This window comes from Haliotis asinina, chromosome 7 (genome assembly GCF_037392515.1).
Source record: "Haliotis asinina isolate JCU_RB_2024 chromosome 7, JCU_Hal_asi_v2, whole genome shotgun sequence".
NCBI classification, from domain to species: Eukaryota; Metazoa; Mollusca; class Gastropoda; order Lepetellida; family Haliotidae; genus Haliotis; species Haliotis asinina.
Window position 1 is genome coordinate 20,180,262 of NC_090286.1, and position 12,253 is coordinate 20,192,514.

The 12,253-nt window shown below is 40.1% G+C and overlaps 1 protein-coding gene across 12 annotated transcripts in view; it reads left to right on the top strand.

The window, feature by feature from the left end:
- The window catches only part of LOC137290304 (eyes absent homolog 1-like), a 149,191-nt gene that overhangs the window by 95,377 nt on the left and 41,561 nt on the right, over nt 1–12,253 (top strand). For all 12 annotated transcript variants that reach the window (XM_067821120.1, XM_067821112.1, XM_067821122.1 and 9 more), the window contains 3 exons: nt 1,965–2,041; nt 9,495–9,676; nt 10,772–10,858. In XM_067821120.1, coding sequence (XP_067677221.1) covers nt 1,965–2,041; nt 9,495–9,676; nt 10,772–10,858 — 346 coding nt within the window. The remainder of the gene's footprint in view (nt 1–1,964; nt 2,042–9,494; nt 9,677–10,771; nt 10,859–12,253) is intronic.

Here is a 12,253-nt window from a genome sequence, read left to right on the forward strand (position 1 = left end):
GATGTCACAGGAGTTTGTGGCCAACTTTTACCCACACAACTCATCCTCTCACCGCTGAACATTCCAGAGAAGTGGAGCTGTAAAGCACTTTCGTTGGAGGGCATGTTTCTGTTATGTCCTGTGTTTTTCTGCTATGTATTTGCAGTAGATTTTACTTTCACTACAAGGTTGTGCTGGGCTGTGCTAGTATTGTTGTTAGGGATTGACCCTGTTCCCCCAAGCCGTGATATCTCCTTGGCATCTTGTAGTCAGCCTTTGACTAGGTCACAGAATTACTGCTCTATCCTTGTTTGTTAACACACTTGTTGGACATACTTGTAAGACATTATGCACACTTAAATGGTTTGGATTATTTAGAGCATTTGTGCATTTGGAAATGCGATTTTTGTCATGAAGGAATATTATGTTTCTCATGAAGAATTTTAAGTCTTTCCTTTCTATCATTAATGAATTTAACCTATCTGCTGTATGTAAATAGCAATAGGTGTTAAAATTCATAAAGAGTGTAAAAGGCTGTTATTGAATTATCTATGTTTGCTTAGGCATGCAGGACACTGTGTTGTTAAAGAATTTGTTTATTTGAAATATTTTGTTATTTATTTAAACATTAATGAGTTTTGTTTCTCCTGTCCTCCACCAAGTGATTGTATACAAATGTGGTTGTGGCAGTTGTGTGAGAAGCAGGCATTGTACGTGATGAAGCTGATGCTGTATATGTACCAGTCTTTTCCAGTACCTTGTCATTTACCTGTATATTTGGCCAGGGCTTTACCAATGGATGCCAGATGCAACCTGTCACAATTAATTTTACTCTGCTGAATAAATAATGCTTGGAACTCTACATGGCAGTGAATACTGTGAAATATTCATACACTTGCCACCTGCCAAATAGTGCACACAAAAATTTTGCCTTTTGCCAGTTGGGACTTTGAAACTGTTTGAAGAAGGAAAAGAAAGGATAGTATAATACAGTTTCTAATAGAATTGTTTTGTTGAAATGATGTAACCTTGTTGCCTGGCATAATGTATGATATATATTGACAGGTGATTTTGTATGTATATTCACTGCTGTGTCAGAGCGCTTGGAGGAGGCACACAGTCCTGTGTTGCTGCCGTAATCACATAATTAGAGCCTCTCTGGTATATTTGCTTAACATGTTTGCTCTCTTGCACTTTTTGTGTAAAATCCTTGCTGTTAAGCTCTTTCAAACAGCATTATATAATGCTTTGGAGTTTTGTTGAAAGTGAACTTTGTGGCATGTTTGCTGTGAAAATAGGTCAGTGGACACAAGACTTAGCAGTGTGTAGTAAGGAGGGTTTGAGGAAGGGAATGTGGCTTTCACATTCTACACACAGACACAGCCAAGAGTCAAATTTGGGATTTAGCTGCATTGTGGCCGATGGAGATATCTTGTGTTTATGCATGGTTGTTTTGAGAAATTGTATTCCTTGTGCTTCACCAAACTCACTGTTGTGGGTGTGTGGACTTTGGTTTGTACTTCCTGGAATTTTAGGCTGATGCTCCTCGGATTATTGAGCCACCTTATTGATAATATACTTCAAACAATTTGCCTAGTCAAGGTGCATAGACTAAATATTTCCATACTGAGTGACGTCCTGCTTTAACTGGTGTAGAGCATGGACCTGGGTAGGTCTAAGCAGTGTTTATACAGGTTCTTAGCCAAGAGTCTGCCCTTTCACCTGTACGGAGTCCACTATCCTTGCGTATACCACATTCTTTTTCAACTGGCCTTTGTACTTGAGCTTACTGTTGTCTCCAGCATCCCAGGCTATTAAAGTACTATCAACTCAACCGATCATTCAAGTGGCAAAGTCATATTGTCTAAGGCCAGCTTTCTAAATTGTGATTGGCTGTGTATGGCTGTGTCGTCCTAGTCAAGCGGGAACAACAGAACCCTACAATGTTCTGTCAGTTTGATGAGAATCCACATTGTGTTTTTCAGGTGAAGCGGTCTCGACTTGATAACGAATCTGAGTTGGTCGACAACACCAGTCCTGTGGTGTCAGTAGCAGCATCAAGGTATGTGTTTGAGTCTGGTGTCCCTTCCCTGCTCAGTTCACTGATGACATATCACCTTGGCCTAGTGTCATCCTGGAGGAGCTGCCAGCAGGGGCACAGGGAGTACGGGTGGGAGGAGTACAGAATAGCCACAGTAATAGGAGTATGCAGGAGATTACAGTGGAATACAATCTAGCAGACATGTTGAGGGCCACCTGTCTATAGTAGTACAACGTGAATGGGCTGGCAAGGCTGACACACTGAGTCCTTACAGCCGACTATACTACACTCCCCAACATACTACTACATGTGATGTGGGTAGAGGGACTTGTGAGCTTGTAGAGATTAGGATTAGAACTGGATTATTACAGTCGTAAGGTCAGGGGACACCTGTTCTACATGTAAACATGTGCACTGACCCTGACGCAGGCCAGCCTGTTGTGTTCCTCCCTCCGCTGCTAGTCCTTGTAGACTAGCATGACACACACACACACACACACACACTCTCTCTCTCTCTCTCTCTCTCTCTCTCTCACTTTCACAATGTGCTAAAGATTTCATGTTTTCATTTTCAGAGTTACTAAATAAAGTTATATTCTTTTTCCCAGCCTGTGAATTAGTTTTATGATTAAATTTGAATTATAATGGTGTAGGTTAAAAGCTTCGTTCAAATGTACCCACTGTGGATGTGTTCAGAATGCACTAACTTAGTGGGAAGAACATGATTCAATGGAATGGCATGTGATTTCTCCATAATTACTGTGCATTAATTATACTCTCAACTTTTGTTGAGAAACTTCAACTTATATTGGATCCTCATGAATCTTAATGATCACAAACTAATTTACTGATTAATTGCTGTGTAACCTGATGACAGGTTATGCAATGTCTTCAGGTGCGGCAGGCTTAGTATGGGTAACATCATCTTCATGTGGAACAATATTTTGACATCCATGAACCAGCTCACCTATGTGCATTTTCCAGATAGTTTCTTCTCTGAGCCTCTCCACACTGTCAGGAATTCCTAAAAAATTAATTCAGAGATGTAATGCCTTGGCTAGCAACTCAACTGTGACCTTCAACCATAACATCTTGACATCACTAATCTCATCACGTTAGAGATGTTCTTTCAATACTGAAATACCCAGTGTAGGATCCCTGAATGAATGTTGAATTACAGCATTTATTATTATTTGACAAGAACAGTGCAATGTAATCCTTTTAGTCTTTCTTGCTAGATTACAAAGCCTAGAATTTTTTTCTGTTTTATATTGGTTCATTTAACAAAGATTTAGTTTAACATAAAATACTGGCCTGCTTAAAAAACTGGTTGTTTCAATGATTAGCTAGTAATGCTGATACTGCCCGTCTTTAGGTCAGTATGTGTAATGCTACACTAGATCTGTTTCAGGAACAACAACCTTTAGGAAACTGTGAATTAAACACTGAAACAAAAACTTTCTATTTTATGATAGATTTTCCTTATATTACATAGTGTGTCATTTTACTAATGAAATTGCTCAACTGAAGCCTTTCTGTGTAGTTTAGCGTGAACATTTATTAATGTCCTGAGTCTGTCAGCTGTGGACATTTTTTAGGAGAATCTAAAATGTCTTCTGTTTCACTGGTTTTAATTGATAAAATATTACAGACTTGTAGGCATTGTCGCTCTTTGATATTGAGATGCACTATTGATTTCTATGCTAGGAAAGAGACTGACTGTGTTAAAAAAAACAAAAGCAGATTTTTTTGTGGGAATAATTAGGACAATTTTCTTTGGTGCTAGCGTCTAGATATGCCATTTAAAAGAAAAAGTGTCAGGATGGATTTAACTGGAAGTCATACACTTCTTTCTTAAAGATTTCATATATGTACTGTGGTCATTATCTAATTTAGCTTTGGAACATGAACTTTGTGAACTTTAAAATAAGCTTGTACCAAATTTGATGTATATTATTATTCATCTAAATGTGTGTATTCAAAGTACTCATTTTTGTAAGTGGAGGAATCTGATCTAATATACATCAGTTGTAATATTGTTATTTGTTGGAGGGACTAGGGCCAGGTTTATAAAACACTTTGTACAGATTTTTTTTATATTGTATTCTGTGCATTGATTCAGTTGTTATTGATAAAGTGTCTGATGCTTCATTCTAAACAAGATGAAGCAGGTAGGATAAATTTTGAATATTGGCTAAAGCTGGCTGCTCTGGTGCCCTTGCTGTCAGGGGTACTTAAACATTTATGACATGAGCAGATAATCAGGTGAACATTCCTCCAATCACTATCTGCAGGCATTATGGAGCGCTTAAACCAATCACTTGACAGTTAAGCCAAATTTGTGTCAAATTGAGATGCTTAGACAAGAGATCTCACAGTTTGATTCCAGCAAAGAAGCTTAACAGCCATAAAGAGCATTTTCACAGTGTAGATTGCATCTTGGAAAACATTCGGCAAGAAATTATCATCAGCATTAACTATTCATATTAAGTGGCTGATTTCTGTCCATTTTTGTCTGTACAGAAAATAGGGTTTGGAGGGAGCTGTGATGGTGAAGGTTATGTGATGTACTATTCATCATTTTAGAGGGTTTTGTCATCCAGGAACTATTTATTGATGCCTATTGTTTGTGTTAAAAAATCTGTAAAGGGATATTTTGGGAAAAAAGGCATCTTGTGATGGACGGCAGTTATTTGGCTAAGTAATATAAACCTTATCCATTGTTGTGAAAAATGGTGCATTATGGATTGTTCTGTACATAAACATCGGGTTAATGTATAATCGTTAACAACAGTGCTGGATGTTTAGTTGGTGCTGTTTAATGGACCATCAACTTCATGCAGCCTTGAATATGATTAATTGCAGCTAAGTTTTAGAACTAAGTGAAACTGGTTTTATTGGTATACTGGTGAATAAGTCTCCGCCTACATCCTGCTGTGTTAAAATTACAGATACTGCAGTTAGTGGACCAGCTGATCTGTCACAGCTTGGCTTGCGGAACTCATGATTAATTTCTTCTATCTAACTTTTAAATGAAATCTATTTTAACACAGTAACATTTGGTTGAAATCTGCACTTGCTGAACTCTGGCTGGCAGGGAAGGAATGCACAAATTCTGAAAATTGACATAAATATATATTAATTTTTTTATTATTTTTGTATTTGATAAGATAGTGGAAAGAAGAAAAAACATGATTATAAATGTCAATTCTTTGACGTCAGGAGATTAGCAACCCATTTAGTTCCTGCTCTGCATGGTTTAATGGCAATTTTCCTCATTGAAATTAGGTGGTGGTGTGTTAAAATGAAAGAACATCGAAAAAGCTAGCTGGCAAAGTATTCTTGGAGACACCAGATGACAAGGCTAATTCATTAGAAATGCCAAAAACTGTTTTGAGAGAAGAAAGCATGTGATTATTGTGCATCCTGTCAAAATCCCATCCGGATGAAATTCTTTGATAAAAAATTCTGCCTGCTTTTTCAAAGAGTGTTTTATGATGGTACGGCGTAAGACCCCCTGTATGAAACTAACAATAGCCTTACAATTGTACAAGCAGTATGGACTTTTCTCTGGGAATTGATAAAACTGAAAAATTTTCATGGGATGAAAATATGCTTAGTGACAATTTCTGAACATTAAAATGTTTGTAAAGTACAGAATGAATTTTATGGTTCAAGGTGATTCTTTTAGTTGTAAACACTTCAGTGTCTGCTGAAGACTGTCAAGAATAAGTAGACTGGTGCCCAGGAAAATAAGGGGAGATCCTTTTTTTTTTTTCGTTTCAGGCTGTCATTATTTTTTTCCGGTGTGAAAATGTTATTGTGATTGCATCTTGATTTTAGAGGCAGTTTTTAACGGACAGGTAATAATTGTGTTGATCTAATGTTGTCTTTGCTGGCCAGCTTGCACATAGTTCAGTGAAGATGGGAATAATGACTGTCAACAAGATCTTCAAAAGTACATTACATGACTGTGTTATGGTTCAGTGGGTCTGCAGCCCGTGTCTATAACTACAACTGAAGTACATGACTGTGTTATAGGTTAGTGGGTCTGCAGCCCCTGTCTATAACTACAACTGAAGTACATGACTGTGTTATAGGTTAGTGGGTCTGCAGCCCGTGTCTATAACTACAACTGAAGTACATGACTGTGTTATAGGTTAGTGGGTCTGCAGCCCGTGTCTATAACTACAACTGAAGTACATGACTGTGTTATGGGTTAGTGGGTCTGCAGCCCGTGTCTATAACTACAACTGAAGTACATGACTTTGTTATGGGTTAGTGGATCTGCAGCCCCTGTCTATAACTACAACTGAAGTACATGACTGTGTTATGGGTTAGTGGATCTGCAGCCCCTGTCTATAACTACAACTGAAGTACATGACTGTGTTATAGGTTGGTGGGTCTGCAGCCCCTGTCTATAACTACAACTGAAGTACATGACTGTGTTATGGGTTAGTGGGTCTGCAGCCCGTGTCTATAACTACAACTGAAGTACATGACTTTGTTATGGGTTAGTGGATCTGCAGCCCCTGTCTATAACTACAACTGAAGTACATGACTGTGTTATGGGTTAGTGGATCTGCAGCCCCTGTCTATAACTACAACTGAAGTACATGACTGTGTTATGGGTTAGTGGGTCTGCAGCCCGTGTCTATAACTACAACTGAAGTACATGACTTTGTTATGGGTTGGTGGGTCTGCAGCCCCTGTCTATAACTACAACTGAAGTACATGACTTTGTTATGGGTTGGTGGGTCTGCAGCCCCTGTCTATAACTACAACTGAAGTACATGACTTTGTTATGGTTCAGTGGGTCTGCAGCCCCTGTCTATAACTACAACTGAAGTACATGACTTTGTTATGGGTTGGTGGGTCTGCAGCCCCTGTCTATAACTACAACTGAAGTACATGACTGTGTTATAGGTTGGTGGATCTGCAGCCCCTGTCTATAACTACAACTGAAGTACATGACTTTGTTATGGGTTGGTGGGTCTGCAGCCCCTGTCTATAACTACAACTGAAGTACATGACTTTGTTATGGGTTGGTGGGTCTGCAGCCCCTGTCTATAACTACAACTGAAGTACATGACTTTGTTATGGTTCAGTGGGTCTGCAGCCCCTGTCTATAACTACAACTGAAGTACATGACTTTGTTATCGGTCGGTGGGTCTGCAGCCCCTGTCTATAACTACAACTGAAGTACATGACTGTGTTATAGGTTAGTGGATCTGCAGCCCCTGTCTATAACTACAACTGAAGTACATGACTTTGTTATGGGTTGGTGGGTCTGCAGCCCCTGTCTATAACTACAACTGAAGTACATGACTTTGTTATGGGTTGGTGGGTCTGCAGCCCCTGTCTATAACTACAACTGAAGTACATGACTTTGTTATGGTTCAGTGGGTCTGCAGCCCCTGTCTATAACTACAACTGAAGTACATGACTGTGTTATAGGTTAGTGGATCTGCAGCCCCTGTCTATAACTACAACTGAAGTACATGACTTTGTTATGGGTTGGTGGGTCTGCAGCCCCTGTCTATAACTACAACTGAAGTACATGACTGTGTTATAGGTTAGTGGATCTGCAGCCCCTGTCTATAACTACAACTGAAGTACATGACTGTGTTATAGGTTAGTGGATCTGCAGCCCCTGTCTATAGCCACAACTGAAGTACATGACTGTGTTATGGGTTAGTGGATCTGCAGCCCCTGTCTATAACTACAACTGAAGTACATGACTGTGTTATGGGTTAGTGGATCTGCAGCCCCTGTCTATAGCCACAACTGAAGTACATGACTGTGTTATGGGTTAGTTGATCTGCAGCCCCTGTCTATAACTACAACTGAAGTACATGACTGTGTTATAGGTTGGTGGGTCTGCAGCCCCTGTCTATAACTACAACTGAAGTACATGACTGTGTTATAGGTTGGTGGGTCTGCAGCCCCTGTCTATAACTACAACTGAAGTACATGACTGTGTTATGGGTTAGTGGATCTGCAGCCCCTGTCTATAACTACAACTGAAGTACATGACTGTGTTATAGGTTGGTGGGTCTGCAGCCCCTGTCTATAACTACAACTGAAGTACATGACTGTGTTATAGGTTGGTGGATCTGCAGCCCCTGTCTATAACTACAACTGAAGTACATGAATGTGTTATAGGTTGGTGGGTCTGCAGCCCCTGTCTATAACTACAACTGAAGTACATGACTGTGTTATAGGTTAGTGGATCTGCAGCCCCTGTCTATAACTACAACTGAAGTACATGACTGTGTTATGGGTTAGTGGATCTGCAGCCCCTGTCTATAACTACAACTGAAGTACATGACTGTGTTATGGGTTAGTGGATCTGCAGCCCCTGTCTATAACTACAACTGAAGTACATGACTGTGTTATAGGTTGGTGGATCTGCAGCCCCTGTCTATAACTACAACTGAAGTACATGACTTTGTTATGGGTTAGTGGGTCTGCAGCCCCTGTCTATAACTACAACTGAAGTACATGACTGTGTTATAGGTTGGTGGGTCTGATAACTACAACTGAAGTACATGACTTTGTTATGGGTTAGTGGGTCTGCAGCCCCTGTCTATAGCCACAACTGAAGTACATGACTGTGTTATAGGTTGGTGGGTCTGATAACTACAACTGAAGTACATGACTGTGTTATAGGTTGGTGGGTCTGCAGCCCCTGTCTATAACTACAACTGAAGTACATGACTTTGTTATAGGTTGGTGGATCTGCAGCCCCTGTCTATAACTACAACTGAAGTACATGACTGTGTTATAGGTTGGTGGATCTGCAGCCCCTGTCTATAACTACAACTGAAGTACATGACTTTGTTATGGGTTAGTGGATCTGCAGCCCCTGTCTATAACTACAACTGAAGTACATGACTGTGTTATAGGTTGGTGGATCTGCAGCCCCTGTCTATAACTACAACTGAAGTACATGACTTTGTTATGGGTTAGTGGGTCTGCAGCCCCTGTCTATAACTACAACTGAAGTACATGACTGTGTTATAGGTTGGTGGGTCTGATAACTACAACTGAAGTACATGACTTTGTTATGGGTTAGTGGGTCTGCAGCCCCTGTCTATAGCCACAACTGAAGTACATGACTGTGTTATAGGTTGGTGGGTCTGATAACTACAACTGAAGTACATGACTGTGTTATAGGTTGGTGGGTCTGCAGCCCCTGTCTATAACTACAACTGAAGTACATGACTTTGTTATAGGTTGGTGGGTCTGCAGCCCCTGTCTATAGCCACAACTGAAGTACATGACTGTGTTATGGGTTAGTGGGTCTGCAGCCCCTGTCTATAACTACAACTGAAGTACATGACTTTGTTATGGGTTAGTGGGTCTGCAGCCCCTGTCTATAGCCACAACTGAAGTACATGACTGTGTTATAGGTTGGTGGATCTGCAGCCCCTGTCTATAACTACAACTGAAGTACATGACTGTGTTATAGGTTGGTGGATCTGCAGCCCCTGTCCAGCAGCCCAGGCAGCAGCTCCCACCTTGACAGTGCCACAAACTCCCCTCTCAACCAAGCTCAGGCACAGGCTCAAGCACAAGCTCAAGCACAAGCCCAGGCTCAAGCACAGGCTCAGGCCCTCTCCGACACTCTCAACACAAATGGCACTGCTGAGGGTGAGACATATTATTATTTTAACTAAACTTGTGATATCCTGCTCGAGACTTTCTTGTATGGACAGGCGTTGTTCGCATCCTGGTAAAACAGGATCTGTCTGTGCATTTATTAGAAATTATTCTCTTATCACTTTGTTTTGTAGACGCTTCCATAACCCAGTGGAATGTATCAATTTACTAGTGTCTAAAAGATTATACATTAAACTAAAATCTCAGAGTAAATATTCCTTTCAAGCTAAAAAAGTATGATATCTATTTAAAGAACTTTTCACATGCATATTTTATGCCACTTTTTAGTGCTTTGAATGTGAGTAGATTCATCCCAAAGCTATGGAGTAATATTTCTATTTATGATACGTAATGTTTTGTGCTACATTACATTCAATGTGAGAACTATATAAAGAATTGTGGGCTGGGGCATATCTGACATATTTCACCAGTTTCGCATTGACACTGTGACAAGGAAATTTATGAGTTATTGTCAGAGGTCTTATCAGAGAGATGATGCGATAGAGCTGGGTAGTGTCCATTGTTATGGAACTAGGGAGACATTATGGTTGGTCTGCATCACTGAATCACCCATCAATCTCAGCCATGCCAGTACTGACACCATTGCAACTTATCAAAATTATCACCAGGGTCCAATCATGGCCCAATCTTCTTCATCCCATGAAACCAATTTGGATGAGTTGACATATGCTCCAAAACTATCACACCATTTAAAAACTGGTCACAATTCTGTGTTGTGATGAGGGAGAAGATGGCTGTGCAGCTGTCAACAGAGCTTTTTTGTTGACACCTACATATTCTCTGGAAAACCTCTTGTCTGAAAGGTCAAATATATTTGGAAGCGTCTCACAACTTTACTGGACATTTCCTTTTGCTGCCAGTGATAAATTTGATAAATTTGTGCACAGGTCTTTTTCCTTGTAACTTTCTTTTTGCAAATGTCATGTTTGTGATTAACATCCACATCCTTTCTGTATTCTCTACTGCAATTATATTCAAGTTTACATGGCCTAGAACCATGCAGGCTTGTCTGTCCTGTATGACACTGGTAAGGTTAATGTTATCATGGGTTTTTTGTATGTTTAGGCAGCTTGGTTCTGCCCGTGTCAGATGGGACAACCTACGCCAACCCTAACTCTTGGGTGATTAGCAACCCTGTTAATGCATCCTCATGTAAGTATTCAACAAATACTTTTCAGTGTGTTTATCAACAGTAGTTAATGCATTCCACACCATGCCACCACTAAAATACCCTTCAAGCGTTTTCTCTTTAAAACTCGTTTTCAAGATGTCAAATATTTTTCTTCCATGTACCCCTGGTGACATTGCAAGTAATGAAAATATTGCCATCATATTAGTCCAAGAAGATTTGGGCTTAATTCCACAGCATCCCCTCTTCAGCTGAATGTGCGAACAAATTCTCCTTTTTACAGTCGCTAAATGGTTACACTTGTGAGACAAATAGGTCCAGGCCCTCTGGTTCACCGTGGTAATGCCTGTGTCTGTTGTGGATCAGTTTGTCCAATTCATTAAGACCAAGGACTAGGGAACTCCCCAGTCAGAACCCCAGCTTCCCACCAATGGCACTGATTAGATTTACCAACTCCCAGTCCATTGGGCACTTAGACACTCAATTGCTGGTAATTGCTCAGTCTCCCTTTCTGTGCTTGCTTTAAATGGAATCTCATTGTATTTATGGCCCTTCATCTCTACCTGATACAATTTGCTTCAAGTGAGTGCATGAGTTTTTGTTGTCTTCTTCACCAACCACAGACAGCCATTTTGTTTTTGAGGAGCCGTGAGCATTATCATGGCATGATGCATAAGTCAGTACATTCTACTTGATTGCTCTGACAAGTTGGAGAGTGTTCTCTTGCTTCTGTCGTGAGAACAACTTTGCTAATTGTCAAATCAAGAGCCAAACCCTTGCAAATCATACCAGCCAAATTAGTAACACATTTTCCAAGCCAAGCATGCTAGTCCAATATAAGAGGTCTTCATTGGCTCAGTGATTAATGGAGTAATGGAGGCAGAGGTCCTTGTATTTTTTGGGTTACATTAAAACGTGGAATTTCTGTATGTGCTTTAAAGTGAAGCAAGTTATTTCAGTTATTCTGCTAAGTACAAACACACTTCAAACTTTTTGAAACCTTGCACTTTCTGCTATAGAAAGAGCCTATTCATGATAAATTATTAATTAACGTCCTGACTCAAACACTCAGTGGTTGTTGCTCTGAAAGAAGGAAAAAACCCTGTGTAGTTACATTAGGGGCATAATCAGCATGGAGATACAGTGCTTTGTTTATATCCAGCATTAAAAGAAAGCACTATTAAAGTGTTTCATTAAATTTTGACCCGTGAAGGTCTGGGGTAGATAAGAGGCAACTAATGGGATCGGATGGTCAGGCTCGCTGACTTGGTTGACACATGTCATCAGTTTCCAAATGTGCAGATCGATGCTCATGTTGTTGATCACTGGATTGTCTGGTCCAGACTCGATTATTTACAGACTGCCGCCATATAGCTGAAATATTGCTGAGTGTGGCGTAAAACTATACTCACTCACAC